Source organism: Trichoderma virens (assembly GCF_000170995.1).
Source record: "Trichoderma virens Gv29-8 chromosome Unknown TRIVIscaffold_65, whole genome shotgun sequence".
NCBI lineage: Eukaryota > Fungi > Ascomycota > Sordariomycetes > Hypocreales > Hypocreaceae > Trichoderma > Trichoderma virens.
The window spans coordinates 68,873-88,039 of NW_014013684.1; the positions used below are offsets into that span (position 1 = coordinate 68,873).

At 38.9% G+C, this 19,167-nt stretch overlaps 6 protein-coding genes across 6 annotated transcripts; 3 read left to right on the top strand and 3 right to left on the bottom strand.

The window, feature by feature from the left end:
• Positions 1–980: 980 nt before the first annotated feature.
• TRIVIDRAFT_81610 (uncharacterized protein) lies at positions 981–1,655 on the bottom strand (the record flags this gene model as incomplete). Its single annotated transcript, XM_014100456.1, has 2 exons — positions 981–1,373; positions 1,426–1,655. The coding sequence occupies 2 exons, from the start codon at positions 1,500–1,502 to the stop codon at positions 1,130–1,132; spliced, it is 321 nt and encodes a 106-aa protein (XP_013955931.1).
• Positions 1,656–5,196: 3,541 nt separating this feature from the next.
• Positions 5,197–6,737, top strand: TRIVIDRAFT_201769 (uncharacterized protein; the record flags this gene model as incomplete). Its single annotated transcript, XM_014100457.1, has 6 exons — positions 5,197–5,300; positions 5,438–5,476; positions 5,846–5,927; positions 5,997–6,274; positions 6,331–6,626; positions 6,691–6,737. The coding sequence occupies 6 exons, from the start codon at positions 5,197–5,199 to the stop codon at positions 6,735–6,737; spliced, it is 846 nt and encodes a 281-aa protein (XP_013955932.1).
• A 620-nt stretch (positions 6,738–7,357) lies between these two features.
• On the top strand, positions 7,358–8,374 carry TRIVIDRAFT_53037 (uncharacterized protein; the record flags this gene model as incomplete). The annotated part of the gene is made up of 1 exon (XM_014100460.1): positions 7,358–8,374. The coding sequence occupies one exon, from the start codon at positions 7,358–7,360 to the stop codon at positions 8,372–8,374; it is 1,017 nt and encodes a 338-aa protein (XP_013955935.1).
• A 539-nt stretch (positions 8,375–8,913) lies between these two features.
• On the bottom strand, positions 8,914–10,303 carry TRIVIDRAFT_70756 (uncharacterized protein; the record flags this gene model as incomplete). Its single annotated transcript, XM_014100461.1, has 6 exons — positions 8,914–8,949; positions 9,071–9,218; positions 9,286–9,730; positions 9,805–9,841; positions 9,910–10,150; positions 10,242–10,303. 6 exons carry the CDS (start codon positions 10,301–10,303, stop codon positions 8,914–8,916), a joined length of 969 nt encoding a protein of 322 aa, XP_013955936.1.
• Positions 10,304–11,617: 1,314 nt separating this feature from the next.
• On the top strand, positions 11,618–13,443 carry TRIVIDRAFT_53086 (uncharacterized protein; the record flags this gene model as incomplete). Its single annotated transcript, XM_014100458.1, has 3 exons — positions 11,618–11,891; positions 12,016–13,192; positions 13,242–13,443. The coding sequence occupies 3 exons, from the start codon at positions 11,618–11,620 to the stop codon at positions 13,441–13,443; spliced, it is 1,653 nt and encodes a 550-aa protein (XP_013955933.1).
• A 975-nt stretch (positions 13,444–14,418) lies between these two features.
• On the bottom strand, positions 14,419–14,903 carry TRIVIDRAFT_53060 (uncharacterized protein; the record flags this gene model as incomplete). Its single annotated transcript, XM_014100459.1, has 2 exons — positions 14,419–14,713; positions 14,788–14,903. The coding sequence occupies 2 exons, from the start codon at positions 14,901–14,903 to the stop codon at positions 14,419–14,421; spliced, it is 411 nt and encodes a 136-aa protein (XP_013955934.1).
• Positions 14,904–19,167: the final 4,264 nt, after the last annotated feature.

A 19,167-nucleotide genomic window follows, 5' to 3' on the forward strand; every position in this document is an offset into this window, starting at 1 on the left:
CTATGTTGATCACAAGAGTATTCTAGGGTTACATAACAATTGGGTACAGTACATCGGTGGGATGACAGTTATGAAACACCGAACGTTTGTACACTAAGCCTGGTCAGGCGCTTGGTAACTGAATCTTAGGGTCATCAGTGCTGGTGGATACGTCACGCCCGAAATTGATCTACCAAGAGCTTCTTCGGCGATCCTCACCCTATGCCTTTATCCATAAGCTGCTTCATATGGATAATAGATGCCCGGATCGCTGATTGGCTCACCAGGGCAGAAGATCCCTCACAGCTTCTCTTCAACCCGGTTACAAGATCTTTCATGTAAAACGTCTACCACAGTGCTCCTGTTACTACCTCAACTATTCATTTCGTTGCGTTGCTTAAAAAAAAAAAAAGGCAGCCTCCCGTAACGATGCTAGAGCTCCCCAGATCCCAAAAGGTGAAGGTAATCTCGAATAAACTCAGCGCACTTCTCAAGCTACTCACCCGCATAGGTGTGCCTTACACGTATGTATTATCTGATACTCCAATACTCCAATATTCCATCTTCTGTTATTACTGCTGCGAAGCGCATGTTTCTCACATTCCTGAAAGATGTATCGAAATCCTTGTCTTCGACTCTGAGAAGCACCCACCGCAGTCTTTATGGCCGCATTCGTACCGTCATCTTGAATAACTGTATCGATGCGACAAAGAGTGTTACGGTTACGACGTCTAGCATCTAAAAAATACTTCTAGTTGGTGAAAAGGGGGGGGGGGGTGTTTCCCTTGTGAATAAGTCCACGAAGAGTTGCTTTTTTTGGTCTCGTCTTGGCAAGATGGTGACTGATTGAATATTTCAGAACACATACCTTTACTTATATGAGCTCCTGGGAAAACTCTTGAAAAGTGACTGGATATAAACGTTTTAGTAGAAAAGTAAGAAAGGAAGAGAGGATTGTTGCTGTTGGGATTGTAGTGCTTGAAATGTCAGCCGATTTATTTGTGTAGTATTAATTTATTAGTCTGCTGGTGCCTTGTAGTAGTCTCATCTCTAGTCGTCATTGATAGCTATGTCAGTTATCCTGACCACGAAAAATTATCCCTATAAATACTGCCCCACTTCTATTGCATTCCTTTGACTCTCAGTGATCTTATTCTGGTGATGAAGCAGCAGGTGCCTGTTTTTCTTGTGCGGATGTGGGAGAGGAGTCTTTTCCTTGCGTCAATACATCAGCAGCTTCTTTCTCTTGTGCTGACGCAACGGGGGCTTCTTTTTCTTGGGGAGTGATGCCTGCTTCTAGATTCCTTTGCTGCATGTATCGCTCTCGCTCCGCTCGCTCTCGAGCAAGAAGCTCCATCTCTTGTTGTGTGCCCCTTTTCCACATTCGTGGAAACCTAATAAAATCAATACTCATCTACATCCCTGGGGATATATTTAAGTACTTACCACCACCAAATAAAGACAAACGCAACACCACAAATTGCACTAAGACAAGCAACCGGTATTACCCAGCTAGGAGCCATGTTGTGAATTATAACCCCACTAAGACTGTGAAGCTGTGTTGTCTTATTACAAGGGTCGGCCGGCTAATATTGAAGTGCGTGTAGTTTTTCCAGAGCTACGAGAGTGTGTTGCAGATAGAATTACCACTGTTCTTTGCTCTCGATCAATATGTATCCTCCAATCTTACAACAGCTACTGCTTCTGCAAGCGAAACCAAAGCTTTTTATGCTGTCTCAGGATGTTGTAGGATTCAAGTACATGAAAACTGGCAGGCAATCAGAAGACTAATCCAACAAAAGATCCAGAAAATGGCCATTGACTATTCCGTATTCTCTTCAAGCTCGTTGAAGCACCGCCGAGGTAGACCCGGTTATGTAGGCCAATTATAACGAGAGTGGGAAAAAAACCCCGGACTGATACCGTATTCTCGTGAAAATTCATAGTGTTGGCTATTGCTTTTGCAGAGCTAGGCTAACGCAATAGAGCTAGCCTAGTGACTATCCTAGTCGACACGGGTTTATTTGCGGAGAGATCCATAATCCAATAGTATTTCGCGGGAATCCGGCAACATGCCCACCCACACTCAACACGTTCCAATGGCTCACGCGTATTTCTTTCAGAGCAAATCCTCACAAAATTACTATAGGTGGGATGCAGTATTCCACACCAAAAAAGGCCCGTCTTTGCGGTGCTATCACGGACTAGATGCATAGTACGGAGTAGCCTTCGTAGAATCCTAATATTTTTAGAACTGAAAAATATGGTGTTCCAGCGATTTGTGGATCCAAAGATGACGTCCCCGAGCTGATGAGATATGGTTGTGGCCGTACCACCACCACTTGACATCATCATCTAGGGCTGAGCTCAAAGGCTGAAGACCATACCTCTCTATAATGCCAGCTGGAGTGAGGGAGAAATGCGTCTGGGACACATAGGAGTTTGGTGGCCGTGCATTGCAAATCGATGGGTGGGTCACCAAAGTCAAACTCATGGAGGTAAATGCAGGAGAGCAAACGAGAGGTAATGGAACGACGCTCGATACTATTTTATTCCAAATTCAAGCTCAAAAGCACCAAACAAACATGTTTCGTCGGTAGGGTGCTATTCGGGATTTAACTCGCTCGCCTCCGATGGGCCTGCAATCTTTTTGTATTGGGCCCAAGCTTGATGGCATAGTCACCAATGACACTGGCAACGCACTCATCATTGTTATGGGAAACCTACGATCCGTCAGTGGAGTTGCCGGCGACTCGGCGGTACTATAGCATTATTCCCATCGAGGTGTTGATCCATCACGATTCGTCGCCCGGGCTCTCGTGTCAATAATACACCACTTATCGAATTCGCAGATACTAGGCTGTTCATATTAGTCGACTCTAGGTGTTATCAGATAGAATGCATCTTCACAAGGTAATTTGACTCCTTTTGAAGCTGTGTGAATGACAGGAACATCATCCCTTGCGTCAGCATTGGGGTCTTGTCTTGCAAGGCTGCAGCCGCCCTTTGTCAAATGGGCTGACTCTCATCCGGGGCTCCACCATGGGCGGCGCCGCTGCTATTCCTTTCAAGGACATCGTGGTCCACTGAGCAACCATGTGACACTCGCTCGTCCCGTGATGTAGCCCACGAGGAAGAGGGGGGGGGGGGGGGGGGGAATGGGAAACACGATAATGTGATGGAGACGTACCAACATTACTGAAAAATGTCGAAATTACGAGAGCAAAAAAGGCATATCGTCGGCGATGTATAGTCTGCGTGACTCCATACGTCGGCGGACTCCCCCCCCCCCCCCCCCCCCCCCCTTTTTTTTTTTTAAATTCGGTTCCAACTCTATCCAGTGAATAAATAATATTACGCATTGGTACATGTATATTCTTAGGAGAACGGACATAGTTCGCCAAGGCTCGCCAGTTACTTGGAAAAAAAGCCTCGCTATAATTGCATATTCGTAACAGAGAACCCACGCAGAACCCAATTCCACAGTTCATCCCGAAAGTCTCTATCAAATCAGTGATTCGAATTTCACCAGCTCCATTTAGTGATCTTGTGGAATGGATAAAGCCAGTACTGGATCTCCACAATTTTTATACTACTTATTATTAAATCTGCCTACAAGTACGGAGTACGGAGTAGCCCTGCCAAAAATACGGAATATAGATCAAATCCATAATATTCTGATCATGGGGTTAGACTATTGGCGTGGACGAACCCAGGCAGGTTCTTCCTCATGTCAGGGAGTCAGGTAGGACTCACTGTTCAATTGCAAAGGCCAAAAAATGGCGAACATTTCTCCTTCCAGTGCCGAAAGACACCCAAACCAGACAATTCTTGACATAGAATCCGTCTAGTACTAGATAAGACACGTTGGCTGCCTCTGTCGCAAGGGATGGATTCAAGAAAGGCCTCAAATGTATTGAGAGGGAAATAGCGGAGCCTTGCCGCCACCCACGTCTTGTGACCATAGATACAGAGTTACCAGTAGTGGGCTGGACAGGTTCGAAAACGCATTGAACGGGTTATATGTATAGTGTGTAATTATTTGGTAAAATTGCATCTTTATCGCCCCGACGTTTATGCGTCATTATAATTGAGCCAAAGACGCACTTCTGGACCTTGGGGCAATTCGTACAATTAGGTTGCCGTTTTCATGGCGCCGCCGGGTATGGGGCCAAAGAAAGAAAGACTTGTGCCATTAACAAAGAGAAGGAATCTTTAGAATATATGGAAAGGACCATGACTTTTAGAAACTGATGGTGTAGATTTGTGTTCTGTAAACCGAATTTATAGCTGAGCAGAGCTATTAAGAGTAGAGGAGGTTTATACATTTCTTGATTTGGGGATATTAGAGGTATCCGGGATGCGTATACTTGTTTGTACCTAGGTTAAAAAACACTAATGCAGACTGTAATTCAACACGTCTTTATTAGGTCATTGGCTTTTACTTTCGTCAGAGATAGATGTTTGTTGCTAGAGTGTTCAGTTTACAAAATTACGCTAATCTACCTCTCCCTGACCTGACAGATTATTACATAGAGGTGAATTTGAAATCAAGAGGAGAGGTTCAATAATGCTGCAACAGCTAAAACGTATCATATAAACGTCGAATGGTGTTGCATCTGGTAGAGTAATAATACAAAAAGCTCTCGCGGGTGGATTTTTAGCTTGGAAATCTGTCAGCGCCCCCTCCTGCGCGTAGCAGCTAAAAGGTGGGGGCACCTATAGATATATGAGGGAAATTTATAATCAGATGAAAATAATCACTTTACCATTTCACACAATGTCAATTTACTTTCTGCCTACTCTTGTTTTAGGTGCATAGTTACATACTGACTAAACGAAAATGGAGAATGCGTCCCTCGACCTCCCAGCTTGTAATACATGCCGATCTCAGAAGAGAAAGTGTGACAAAATCCAGCCCACTTGTTCTCAGTGTTCATTGTATGGTAATAGGTGCAAACCTCATCTACGCATAAAATGCTGATAATAGTACTAATTTCTTTCTGGTTCGGTAGAAGAGCTCAGTTTTGCAGCTACTCACCTAATATCAAGGCGAACAAGAAGCGGCTTTCCCCCCAAGCCGTAGATAGACATGCAGCGACAGATATCAACCAGGATTCTGCAAGCTGCTCCTGCTGTCCTGGGGTATTAGCTGCCATAAAACAATGGCAAACCCCGGCGACTGACTTTCCCCCTGTTGTCTATCTTGATGAAGCAATGTATCATGAGCTACGTCCTCTTATTCCTAGCGCTGTCACTTACAACACACTTTCTCGAGATCTGCTCACGTGTCCAGGGGAAGCAGATACAGATATCCCCAAGTATGTGTCATTATATTTTGACGTAATCCAGAAATGGCTGCCTATTGTATCCAAGGGACGATTTTATGCGTATCTAAGAGAGCGGCGGTCTCAGCTTCCTGCTGACGTGGCCCTACTTTTGCTTTGCATGCAACTAGTTATGTCGAACCCACAGACATGTTCAAGTTGGCAAAGGTGTGAGCTTTATCTAGCATCAAAGCAAGGATTTGTTTATCTGGAAGCTGCAGGTCTGCTATCACATGCAGGTCTCCAGGCAGGCGTTTTGTTCTCTCTCTATGAGATTGGACATGCAATATATCCCTCCGCTTTCCTATCCATTGGAGCCTGTGTCCGTTACGGAAGCGCTATGGGCTTAGGCAGTCGAAATGAATACAAGCTACAACGCCCTTTAAACCAGTCTGACCACGAAGAAAGTAGGAGACTGTGGTGGGCAGTCTTACTTTTAGACCGGTACATTAACCCGTTTCCCCCTCTACCCTTTAACAATATGTTCATCACATATCTTCTCTATATTGCTGTATTAACATAACTTTACAAACTTCAAGCTTTGTGCACCTTGGTCGCGTGTCGCTAGTTGGTCATATAGAAGATCCTCCGGATGATTTACCCATTAGCACTGCCCTCGACGTAGGTTTCTAAACTAGAATTACTATTATTTGCCAATTTTATCACGCTCAAGCTAACTTCAATTTACAGTCTGAAGAACTAGCGGAAGCTACTAGATTCAGTAATAGCGAACAAGAAAGGCGAGACCAGGGTTGCTTTGCGCTACTAATTGAGTCGACAAAACTACTTGGGCAAGTTCTAAAAAACACATCTTCAAGACAAAGCAATTTTCTCAAGAATCAGGCGTTCCAGTTGCATGAACAGATCAACCAGCTTGATAATACATTGAAATCATTAATACTTGCTTCGGAAAATGAAGCAGCTAAGTGGGATCTTGATATTCAGAACCAGCTTTTTCCTTGCTATAGGTAAGGTGCTGCCGATGTATTCTTCTTCCCTCTTCATTGCTATTAACTCGAAATAGTGCAATTTTAGTACTGCACCAGTATCATTACAAGCGCGTCAGACAGCGCAGTATTGGTTTGGAGTGGGACAACGAGATGCATCTTGCTATAAAGCCAATCGTAGACAGAGTCATCTTAGCATGCAAAGAGATCATCCAGCAGCCGGAACAGAAGTTGGACTTTGCATCACCCTTCCTTTTGCACAGCATCTACACTGTAGCGCTGGCAGGCTCAAATCAGCACAGAATGTCAATGGAAAACAAATACATGCTGCAGAAAGCGCTCGAAAAGCTTAGTGGCCGATGGAAAGCAGCAGGTGCGGTTGTATAACTATCATCATATGAAGTGCTACAGAATTGTATAACTAACGTTCATTTCAGGCGCTTACCTTGAGATGTTGGAGGCATACAGAGTACTACGGCTATAATATACTCCTTGCGGATGATATGTTGGAATCAACTTGTGCGACGTAAGAATTTATTTCTGTTAGTTTTTTTGTGATCGGTAAAACATTTCATGGACCTTGATAGTATTTTATGAGAGATAGATAAAGAACGTGAAGCGAAGCCTGCAAAAGTAATTCCAATCCAGCATCGAGTAATCAGCACCTGAGTTGATACTCTTTCATCAAGAACAATAGCAACTCAGATCTCCTAAACACTAAGTCTCTTTGCAGGTTGTTTTGGTTAGTCATTGGGTGATAAGCTAACTTGGCTTGGGAGTCATTTTGTAAGTTGCCTCCTGCAAAGAGACTAAACTGTTATTTGAGTACAAGTAGTATCTATCCAGTCTTAGTTGCGGCCGCGGGGCTTGGCGGAGGCGCCCGCGGCCGCGGGACATGCCCTTTTCAACTTACCAGTTGTAGTCTAGCCCTCAACACACATCCATTGTCAGCTTTCAGAGTTAGACGAAAGGGGGTCCACGGAGATATCGACCACTTTGAACATACCATGTACATAGTGTCTAGAAATGAGTATATATACATACTATGTTTAACGATAATAAGCCAGGCTTTCCCAACTTTCTTTGGCAATATTCAGGTGCAAAATGTCAGTTATTACTTGGCGAGAATCTTTCCCCCCAAAACCTCAATTTGCTGAGAAGGACATCCCGGATCAATATGGCCGCGTGTTCATAATTACAGGCGGGTCATCGGGTTGCGGCTACGAAGTAGCAAAGGCAGTCTATAATCTAAACGGTCGTGTCTACATCGCCGCTCGCTCATCTGAGAACGGCCAACAAGCAATCCAGCGAATCAAATCAGAACCTGCCGCTCAGCATCCTTCCGTTAAATCGGGGAAAGGCGAACTCTTTTTCTTGAAGCTTGATCTTAATGACCTGAGCTCTATCAAAGATTCTGCAAAAGAATTCCTCTCACGAGAATCCCGTCTCGACGTCATATGGCATAATGCTGGGGTAGGAGGTGTGCCGCAAGGTTGTGTCACGAAACAAGGCTATGAGACACACTTTGGGGTCAATGCTTTGGCGCCTTTTCTGTTTCAACATTTCCTTAATCCAATATGCTTACAAACTGCGTCGCGTTCAGACGTACGTCCATATGCCACCAGGGTCATATGGGTTAGTTCTTCCGGCCACAGGGGCTCTCCAAAGCCAGATGGTGTGAATTGGGATGACATGAACATGCATTCAGCCAGTGGCCTGAGAGCCATAATGAAGTATGGTCAAAGCAAGGCTATGAATGTAATGTGCGCTTATGAATTTGCCCGCCGCTATGGGCCTCGAGGTCTTGTTTCTCTTTCCCTTCATCCTGGATCTTTGAAGTCTGGATTCCAGCGCAATCAAGGAAGTATTTTTAAAGCGATCACAAAGCCACTACTCTACGATCAACATTATGGTGGCTTGACGGAACTTTTTGCGGCATTTAACAGAGATGTAAACACAACGATGATAGATGCGGGCGGTCGTAATGGGGCGTATATTGAACCATGGGGAAACTGGGGGACTATGGGAGAGCACATCCTGGATGGCCTTTCAAATCGCAAAACAGGAGAACGGCTACTGGGGGCGTTTGAGATAATGCTAAAGGAGTATATACAATCTTGAGATATCAGGCGCCGTTATAAACCTTCCAGCCATCAGGAGGGGTCAGAGGATACATCATTATATGTGTAAATAGCATTCGTCTGCCAATATGAGCATATATTTCCCAGTTAATGTAGCATTGGGCTGTAATAGAGCCAATGACAGCTCTATGATATGAGAGTATGGTCCGCTGTTAGAAATCGGGATGCACTCGAAGAGAGTGAAGATGGATAGGGACTATTAGGGTACTGGGTACACTTTCGCAGGTAATACGAAGGTAGATTGTTGCAAATGATTGTATTAATCTCTGTATCCTCACAAGTTTAACACAAGATGTTTTTTTGTTTGTATACGTAGTAGTTCCTGACCAAGGGCTAAAGATCTTTGAGTAATACAGGTACTTAATAACCCAATTTTCATCACAAAATTTTTCAAGATTATCATACTATAGGTACACTATATGACTGATTTATCTCTGTCAATGCGTATTACATCAAGTTCCCATCTTAGATTTTCCTCGCTCTCTGTAATTCGCTCAAAGTCTTTGCCCCTGCCTGATGCTAGCCTTGAGCGACCATGGAGACTGTTCCGTAGACCTGTATTTGCAGAGTCATTGGGCTTTGATCTATCAACGAGGGCAGAATTGTTTCTGGGTGTTTCGCGTGAGGGATGGCTAATGGAGAGAGAGAGCCATCGGCCTATAGTACGGTCAAGTACCGGACGCAGAAGAGGTGCAGAAGCAACCATATTGGCCACGCAGAGTTGAATAACGCCAATGATAGTAAGGGGAATCGAAGAAAACGAAATGTCCGTGAAGTCTAGGTTAAAGACAAAGTATAGGCGGATGGCTGTGAATAAGACCGTTCTGATCCGTTTGTCAGCGTTTGAGCTAACCTCATATCGGAATAAGTGCCGTGAGCTAGGGAACTTACATGAGGCCGAAGCCGAATACGCATATCAGGGCAACCTTGTAGGTCTTCTTCATCTGCAAGCTTGCGACCAATCTGAGGGGTAAGATTATAATAGCCAGATCAGTGACAATATCGACAATACTGACTGCCGCAAAGGCAAGCGTCTGATTACCGCACTGGCCCCGTGCAGTCGGATCCCAGTTCATCGTGATAGGTCGACAGATTAGGATACCAGTCAGGATGGTCTGAAGCATCCAGGCGACGTTAAGACTTAGGATGAGATAAGCGATCCACGCATAGGATTGAGTGAAGAAGATGCGCTTTAACATGCACACGAGGCTGTTCTTGGTGAAGCCCAGAGCAAGAGCATAAAGCACCTGCGCAGCGAAGGTCGTTTGCGAGAATCGTGTGATGTGAATGGGCTGGAGCTGGCGAATATGGTAGCCTCCACCACCAATAATGACCACTAAGAGACATCCATCAGCATCATACCTATAAGTTAGGTATTTATTAGTGTATCTATGGGGAGCTATAACTTACTGCAGATGTAATTGATACCCACGCCCCAAAATACAAGCTGTTTAAACCGACCTTCGTTAGCCCATTATCGCAAGGTCAAAGCACTCTTGTATTGAAGTAACTCACAAGACCAAGATAGCAAAGAATATCCTCCAAAAGAAATGGAGAAATGCCTCTTAGCCGTCGAGTCCAAACTCTCAATCCCGTCCATACAGTCGCTATCAGAGGCATCAAGACACTGACGATTAGCACGCCTACCCCGGCGCTTGTGATTGGCGGGAACTCGGTCTCAACTATCTGCGAAGATGCTGCTATCGATGATGCAGCGGCATCCTCACCGCGCTCGTCGCGAAACCATGGAGTCTGGCTGTGCGACATTAATGAATTTGGATAACCTTGCACAGTTCAGGTTAGGATCCGGGCAAATGGAGGGTGGACGAAAGGGAAAAGTTGGTTACCTATGTGAATCGGATACACGCATATGCACACTGACCAAGATGGGGTCAAAGAACCATGGCATGTTGGTAGCTGTTATAACATTAAAAATACGGCGCTTCCCAATTCATGCAAACTCATCTCACGGATAAATAGCAACCGCCGAAAAGCATTTTCAACAGGGAGGTATTAAAACCGTCATCTTTGCCTACATGACTACAACTTTGTATGCCGAATTAGCATACTGCTGATGTTTTTTTCCCATTTCAGAACACCATTGTAACCTAAAACGACACTAGAGAAAGCTCTCAGGTTACCGAGGCCGACGGAGTTCACGGGGAAATCTTTACTGAAGTCTCTTCTTGGAATACAGATTCCATTTGAAACTTGGACAATTTGCAGGGAAAATATATAAGCAATGCCCAAAATGGCAGGAGATTAGGCCACACTAACTTAACGAGACGGGAGCTAGGCAGATCTCCAAACCAGCGTTGCTTCTTAATTTTAAAACATTAGCCTTGTGTGTTTTGGATGAAGAAAAGCCAAGCGGCTCACCTCATTTCCACCCCTTAACAGGCAACCTTAGACTGGTTGATGAAGGGCAAAAGCAAGACCCACATGATCGTGACGGTGTTCATCAACAATCGTTTAAAATCGCGCAACATCCTAGTAGGATACCCCAGTTTTGCGGCCACAGATGCCGAAAAGAGCAATAATCACGGGGGACGCGCAGATAGAGGCTGACATGCTGACAATAATCTCAGGTACTCTGCAGGCGCGGAAGTTTATCCTTGCTTCCAGTTATTAGTTTCCTAATGCTTGAATACTAAAGATGGCGCCACCGACCTCTACTGACTCGCTCGGAATGATCCCTTTCCGGTCCTCTGGGTCAGATGTAAGAAAGAGTATGATCAAGTAGCATCAATCCCGCTGATTGAAGGTTGAGTGATAATTTTAATAATCCGATCAGATACCTTCGTGACTGGCAATCTCATAGCCTATGTTAGAAGACAAGAGCCCATCTTCTTTTACAGCTCTCGACGAGCCTATGTACGCAGCTCGTATTTGAAGATTACCATTCATCGGGGTCCTGCAAAGTAGCTCCGCTAGGCGTTTCTGGAACGAGCTAGCTGGCCCGTAGAAGCCAGCCTCCCTGGATGTTTTACAGGCCTTTTATCGAATTTTATCGAAACTGACTACGAACTCAAATTGATTGTTGGTCGTTGGCATAAGATCGAGCTCCTGGAAAACTGAGACTGCTCCGGATCCGATATCTGGTAGCCTGTACATGATAGATTGGGTGATTCTCCTTATATTTAGCTAGTTTTACCCCTCTTGTGAGATGATGACAGAGTTGAGTAGCACTCCTATCCACATATCGGCAGAGGAAGCATCCGCTATGCTTTGGGATTACATCTTTGTCGGTGGTGGCCTTTCGGCCTCCGTTGTCTCGAGCCGTCTCCACCATTTGGACTCATCACTCAAGATCCTCGTTATCGAAGCTGGAGGCAATGCCAACAATGACCCCAGTATAGTTTACCCCAATTCAACAAACCTAATAGGAGGGGAATATGACTGGAAGTACCAGACGGTTCCGCAAGTGAACTTGGACAATCGACAGGTTGATTTGCCATGCGGCAAAGCTCTTGGAGGTGGCACTGTCATCAACTCAGGTAAAAAATCCCCAAATGAACTGAGAGACTCTAGATGAAACCGGCGAAATTAGGCTACGTTTTAATCAATTTATATCGCAACGGCTTGATATCATGAAGGCTGTGGGCTAATGTGAACCCATAGGTGGTTGGATACGTGGTGACAAGTTTGACTTCGACCTGTGGGGCGATACAGTAGGCGACCATCGCTGGTCTTATGCTGGTCTCCTACCCTATATGAAGTTGACTGAGGCTGCTCCAATCGATAACCCTAATGAGCATGGCTTAGATGGCCCTATGCATATCCAGGGTATTGTCTCAACTCACCGAGAATTCCCTCTGCGCAACAAGACTCTTCAGTCATGGCAAGAAGTTGGTGTTGAACAGCTTCCTAACAATGACGGCAACGCCGGGAATCCTCTTGGTATTGGCGACCTCTTCGAAAATAAAAACCAGGGTCGCCGTGAGATAGCCGACAATGTCTTCTCCTTGGGTGGTGTCACCGTTCTCACGGAAACTCTGGTCTCCAAGGTTCTTTTAAGCACTCCAACGGTTAGTAACAAACAGCCCGAAGCCACCGGTGTTCAGCTCGTAAACGGCACCAAAATTCAAGGAAAGGAGATTATCCTCGCAGCTGGCGCCATCCGGACCGCCCAGCTGCTCATGCTCTCTGGAATCGGACCATCTAATGAATTAGCCAAGTTTCATATTCCAGTTATTCTGGATCAGCCCGAGGTTGGTAAGAATTTTGTGGACCATGGTCTTTTCGGAGCGCTGTGGAATCTGCGAGATCCCTCTGCTGGGTATGCGATCGGATCGGGTAACCCGCTCTTCAACGAGCCTCAGTATGGCTGGGGTACGCCGGCTGATTTTCTCGTCTCTACTGGTATCACGAATAAGGCTGGACTGGCTGCTGCCATCGAGAAGGATGAGGGCAAGAAGCCTGACCCCAAAAAGCACCCACTGCTGAAGAACGACCGAACTTTCAACGAACACGTATTCCAGTATGCTGGTACTCCGGATGGCTCAACTGTAACGTTGGCATTGATCAATCTTTTACCTACATCCAAAGGCAGTGTCACTCTCAAATCTGCCAGCATCAACGACGTGCCTAATATCGATCCCAACTACCACGCGACTGAGGTTGACAAGTTCGTCGCCCGTGAGGGTATTCGTCTACAAATCGCATTTGCCAACTCCAACGCTACAATCATTGGTCGAGAGATCATTGCTGGCGAGGTTGGCGCCCCAGGTTTTAACGAAACATTCACTACCGAGTCCACAGATACTTACATTGATTCTCGGATTGCTGCTGGTCTTGGGTAAGTACACATACTCTTTGTCATATCACAGACTCTAACGTTCAAGTAGATCTACATTCCATCCCATGGGAACTGCAGCTATGGGCAAAGTGGTTGATACCAACCTCCGAGTGAAGGGCATCAAGAAGCTCCGCGTTGTTGATACCTCTGTATTCCCCGTTGTGATCACTGCCCATCTTCAAGTTGCTACATATGCAACAGCATATCAGGCTGCTGATATTATATATAATAGTAGTAAATGTTCTACATAGATTACAGGGGCCTTACGATTACATAGTAAACAGTGGTAGCCCAATAAAACCAGGGAATAACGGAAACTTCAAAGGAGTGTATTGTGAACTACCGGACTAATGTTTGTGATAACCCCTGTCCAGCGTAAATGCGATACCAAGGCCAAAGTATATGACCTTTTGCTTCTGCTACCTCTCTTAACAAATAATTACACCACTGCATTTTCCTCCTTGCTCAATAGATGTACTCATTGCTGCCAAAGGGGGATAATCTCTTCTCTATTGCAAAGCTCTGCGATTAGCGTACTTCCAGAACATATATTTGAATACTCAACGCTTTCTGGCAGCCTAATTAAACCAGAAGCAACCAGTCGTCCAATTCTTTTGAATATAGGGAGACATGTAGGATGGAAATGAATTAGCTCCTAGGGGTTGCTCTGGTCGGTAAGTAATTGGGAACCCTGTGTCGAAGCGTCAATATTAGCGTAAATTTACCAATTTCTTCTGGCAATTTCTCTGGGAATTCTAGTGATAACCGCGTTTGTGAATGAGAGGCGGATACCAAGATTATAGTTTATACATAAGATTTTCACTTTACTTCTTAAAGCCCAACAGCATAAGGATATCCACACCGGATCAAACTTGGCATCAGAGAGGCGCAAACAGTAAGGTTCACTTTCTCTATTCGTCGGAGACCGCTATAGAGCTCATGGCGGCTCACAGATTTTAGTACCATCGACACTTGAGTAATAGCACATACCTATCGGGTACCATAATTTACAATACGCCATGGTAGAGCACTAAGATCACAATCTAAAAGGGAGACTTGATCTATTTTCATACCACTTCCAGTTCCAACACAGGAGTCAAAGTACTTGGCATTGAAATCTAGTACTTACTATAGTGAAAGATGCAGACGTCAAGTTGGCCAAGCTTACTTTTAGCTTATAACCTTAGACTAACTAATATGTTATTATATACAGATGGTTTCATGTACTATTGTACAGCAGGAGAAAAGTTTACATTTCCCTTGTTGTCATTTGCGCCACCAATGCATGTGCTTGTAAATGGGCTATCTCCACATACTGCTCTAGCCGCGCGCATACATCTTTCCCATCGGCCTTTTGTAATATTGATTCTCTGCCCCGGTGTCGTAGCGTTTAAGGATAATAATGCATCTCCTGATTGACCGGTTCTGCTCGAAGGATTTCCTTGACATTGTTCAATCTTGCCCGCAATCCCCCCGCAGATAGAGAGCAGAGCAACATTGATGTCGTGGCTATTGATCTTTCTGCACTTTTGTCAATATATTAAATTGAGACGATTGCGCAGGGATGAGTTTTCAGTATCAGGGGTAAAGCATACATTTGCGGAGCTGTGCATGTAGTTGATGTAACGGCTTTCGGATTCACCTTGATATTTGAAGGAAGGGCCCATGAAGTAGCAGATAAAAAAGCAATTAATGCTTGTGAGGAACGCATTGTGACTTTCAAATAATAACATAAACACAAAATTATAAAATCAATTTTGGCTGTAAATAATAGGACGGCAAAGAACAGAGGTTGCTTGAAGAGATAAAAACACAATTGAAGTAATAATACGTAGTAAGACTTATTTAATTTATGAGCTTTATTTTACACTGAGAGTCCATCTTGATGCTAGATTGTGGAAATCAGTAGTAAAACATGTATGAAACTGTTATTTGTTTTATTCTTTCCTACCTGAGACAAATACTGAGTGCGGAGTGTCCTTGTCAGTCCTTGTCTCCGCTGGACATTCAGTTGTCTAAAGGAGATAAAAATGGGACTGGATAATAGATAGCTAGGGGGGTTGATAAAAAGAAACAAAGGTTTCTCCTACTCTACCCGATATAATCGAGTTCTACGCAGTGCGTGGGGGAGACATACATTTTTTTTTTTTATTACAGCGGAGATGAAGGTAGCATGAATGTGTCATTCTTAACGGCGCTAGGGCCTGAGACGTAGTACAGTCCCACTTCAAAAGTTACGACTTGACTTAAAAATACACCCAAATTTAACAAAACTCACATTATTCAACTAGAAAAATATCTACATATTTATATTATAAAATAAAATCAAAACCTATCATTTATTATTTATTTATATAAACTATATATATATTTAATACTTTAACTATATATGTTTTTATTACAACCCAACATTTTATAGCTGCAACAGAAGGTACATACTTTAAAAGAAGGACGGGCTAAGCGACCTATTAAAATAAAGTCAACATAAATTAACCGTCGACTAAAAGTAACTTAGTATAAGTTAACAAAAGCCGACCGTTAACCTTAGTCAACTAGAATATATTTAACTAAATATATAACGTTTACTTCTTTACGCTTATTTAAAATAATTAAATAATCAGTTATAAATAATAACATTTAGATTAAATTTATTTAATACTCTTTATTAATTAGTAATATTATTATTTATATTACCTAAATATTTAGCCTAGCTTATTTACTAATATAAACCAGAATTTAGGTTTATCCCTTAGAAATCCTAACTTATATTAACTTATAGGTTTATAATTTATTATATATTTATAACTTTTATTTAGATAGTTATTTTAAACCTTTAGGTAATATTTAGTAAAGAATTAAATATTAATCTATAATATTTTAAATATTAAAATTAATTATAAAAGTAAAACTTAAAGTAAATACTTAGATAATAACGTTAAGTTTTAAAATTAACTTAATAAAAATAATAAAAATAATATAGTAAAATTAACTATTACCCAGTTTATAGCTACTATAAAGGAGCTTAAAGAAATTATTAAAAAATAATAAAAAATTATTAATAATTATAAAAATAAGAATTTTATTAAAGTAAAATAAAAAGGGGAAATTATAAGGCTAGAATACCTTAAAAAGTTTAAAAGGGACCTTAAAGACCTTAAGAAATTCCTTACAGCAGTTTACACTTACTTTAAATATTTTTTAAAAACCTTAGGTAAACCTAAAAAAAAAATAAAAATCTATTATATTAGATTTTAACTTAACGGAGCTGCTAAAGACTAATTTAAACTGCTTTAGAAAGACTATTGTAATAATAATAAGGTTAATTAAAATAAATAAACTAAAAAAGTCTTTAAATCCTATAAAAACTTTAAAAAATAACTTATTGTTTTTTTTAAAATAATTAATAAAAAAAAAAAAGCTAAAAATAAACTTACTATTATTAAATAAAAAAAAGTATTTTTAAAGTATACTATTACCTTTACGTAACTCCTAAGTAAAGTTAATTAAATGGAATAAAGAAAAATAAATATATATTACTAAAGCTTTAAACTAAAAGTTAAAAATAAACTATATTTAAAAAACTAATTTAAAATATTCGCTAAATATACCTAAATAATAATTAAAATTAATAATTAATAATATAAAAGGTATTAAAAATAAAAATAAAAAAAAAAAAAAAAATAAAAAAGCTTATATACTGTTAACTATAAGGTTAAATAATAATATATTATTAATAATAATAATAATAGATTTAAAAAAATAGACTTTAATATTATTAATATTTATAAGTTTATTAGAAAATATAACTATTATAAAAAAACAGATTATAAAAAAAAAGACTGCTAAAGTAAAAATAGTAAATTTAATACTTTAAAAAAAGCTACTAAAGAAATTAAGAAATTTAATAAAGTATAAATTAATATTATTAAAACTATACTTTATAATTTCTTTAGCTAAACTACTTACTATAATAATTAATATTTTATATATAAAAGTAAAAAAAAAAGATTAAAATAATTCTTAAAAATACTAAAAAAAAAATAACTTAAAAAAGTTATTATTATTACTATAACTTTTAAGGAAATAAATAAAATTAATAGTATTATTAATAATATACTTATTATTATTACTGCTTTAAAACTTATAAAAAAAAAAAAAAAATATAAATAATAAATTTTATTTAAAATATAAAAATAAAATAAAAAAATAAAATATATAGATTTTAATATTTTAGAGCTATATAAAAACTATAGATTTTAAGAACCCCAGAGATTAAATTACCTTTACAATTAAAATAACTTAAATAATAATAAAAACCTAATTAAGGAAAAACTTAAAAATAAACTTTAACGGCTGTTAAATTATAAAAGTATTATTTACCAATAGGTATTAAAGAATAATAAGTTAGTAGAATATATTAATGTAAACCTCTATTACCCTATTTTAACTAAAGACTAATTCTTTAAATAAGAAAAAGTATAATTAATATATAATATCCTATTTATAGAAAACTATAGTTATTTATTAATTTATTAATATAATAATTACTTATATAATAAATATTAAAAAATAAAAATTATTAATTAATACTTTTAAATTTAATATAGTAATTTATATAATAAAAATTATATTTATATTAACCTAAAATAATATTTAAATTAACTATATAATTAATATATTAAATATAAAGTTAAAGAATAGTATAAATAAAGAGGAAATAATAATCTATAAAAAATACTATCTTTTATAATATTATAATAATAAATACCTAAAGTATTAAAAAAAAAAAAAAGAATATAAAAACCTTTAATAACAGTTACGTAAATAAAGGTTTAACTTTAAAACCTATAATAAAAGATATATTTATAAAAAAGATATTATATATTTCTATAAATTCCACCTAAAAGAAATTACTACCTATAAATATTAATAATACTATAAGGTTACTAAAATAAACTAAATTAAATAATAGTAAGATAATAACCTTAATACTATTTATAAAAATATATTTATATATAATATTATAAAAAAAAATTATAAAAAAATCTATATTAATACAGTTAAAACTACTAATATAAAGAAACTAAAAATAAACGTATAACTATTTAATAATATTATTACTATATATATTAACAGCAGTTTAAATTATAATTTAATTTTAACTTAGGTAATTAAGAAACTATAAATCCCTATATAAAAAAAAGTATATATTTTATAAATAATAAATATTATAGAAATAGAAATAAAAGATAGGCTTATTAAATATAAGATTAATTATCTTCTATTAACTATTAATAAAAAAACTTATATAATTTAATTTAGCATTTTAAATATACTAAATTATAATATATTTCTAAGATATCTTTAGTTAATTAACAATAACCCTATAATCTAATAGAAAATTAATTAAATCTATTAAAATATTAAAAACGTCTCTAAGTATTAATTATATTAAAAAGAGCAAAAGGGTAAAGCTATACTGCCGGAAGAACTGGAATCTTTTACGCAGAATATAAAAACAGTAATAAAAAAAGTTAAATTTAAAGAAAATAAATTACCAGTACTACTATAATATAATAAATAAAAAAATAAAGCAGAATATATTTATATTAATAAAATTATAATATAATTTAAAGATAAGCTAATAGCACTAAATAATACATTAAGTAAAATATAAAAAAAAAAGAAATTAGAAAAGCTTAAAAATACCTTTACTTAAATACCTCGCTAGTATAGGAAATATAAAAAGCTATATAAAATAATGCTAAAAACTAAGTTATTATTATATTTACAATAGGACTATATTATTAAACTGGTAAATAGAAAATAACCTAAGACTTATAAAATCTATAACCTTAATAAAAAAAAGCTTAAAACGCTAAAGGAATAATTAAATGAATAATTAAAAAAAGGATATATTTAAGTATTTAACTTATTAATAAAATACTCTGTTATATTTATACTAAAGAAAAACG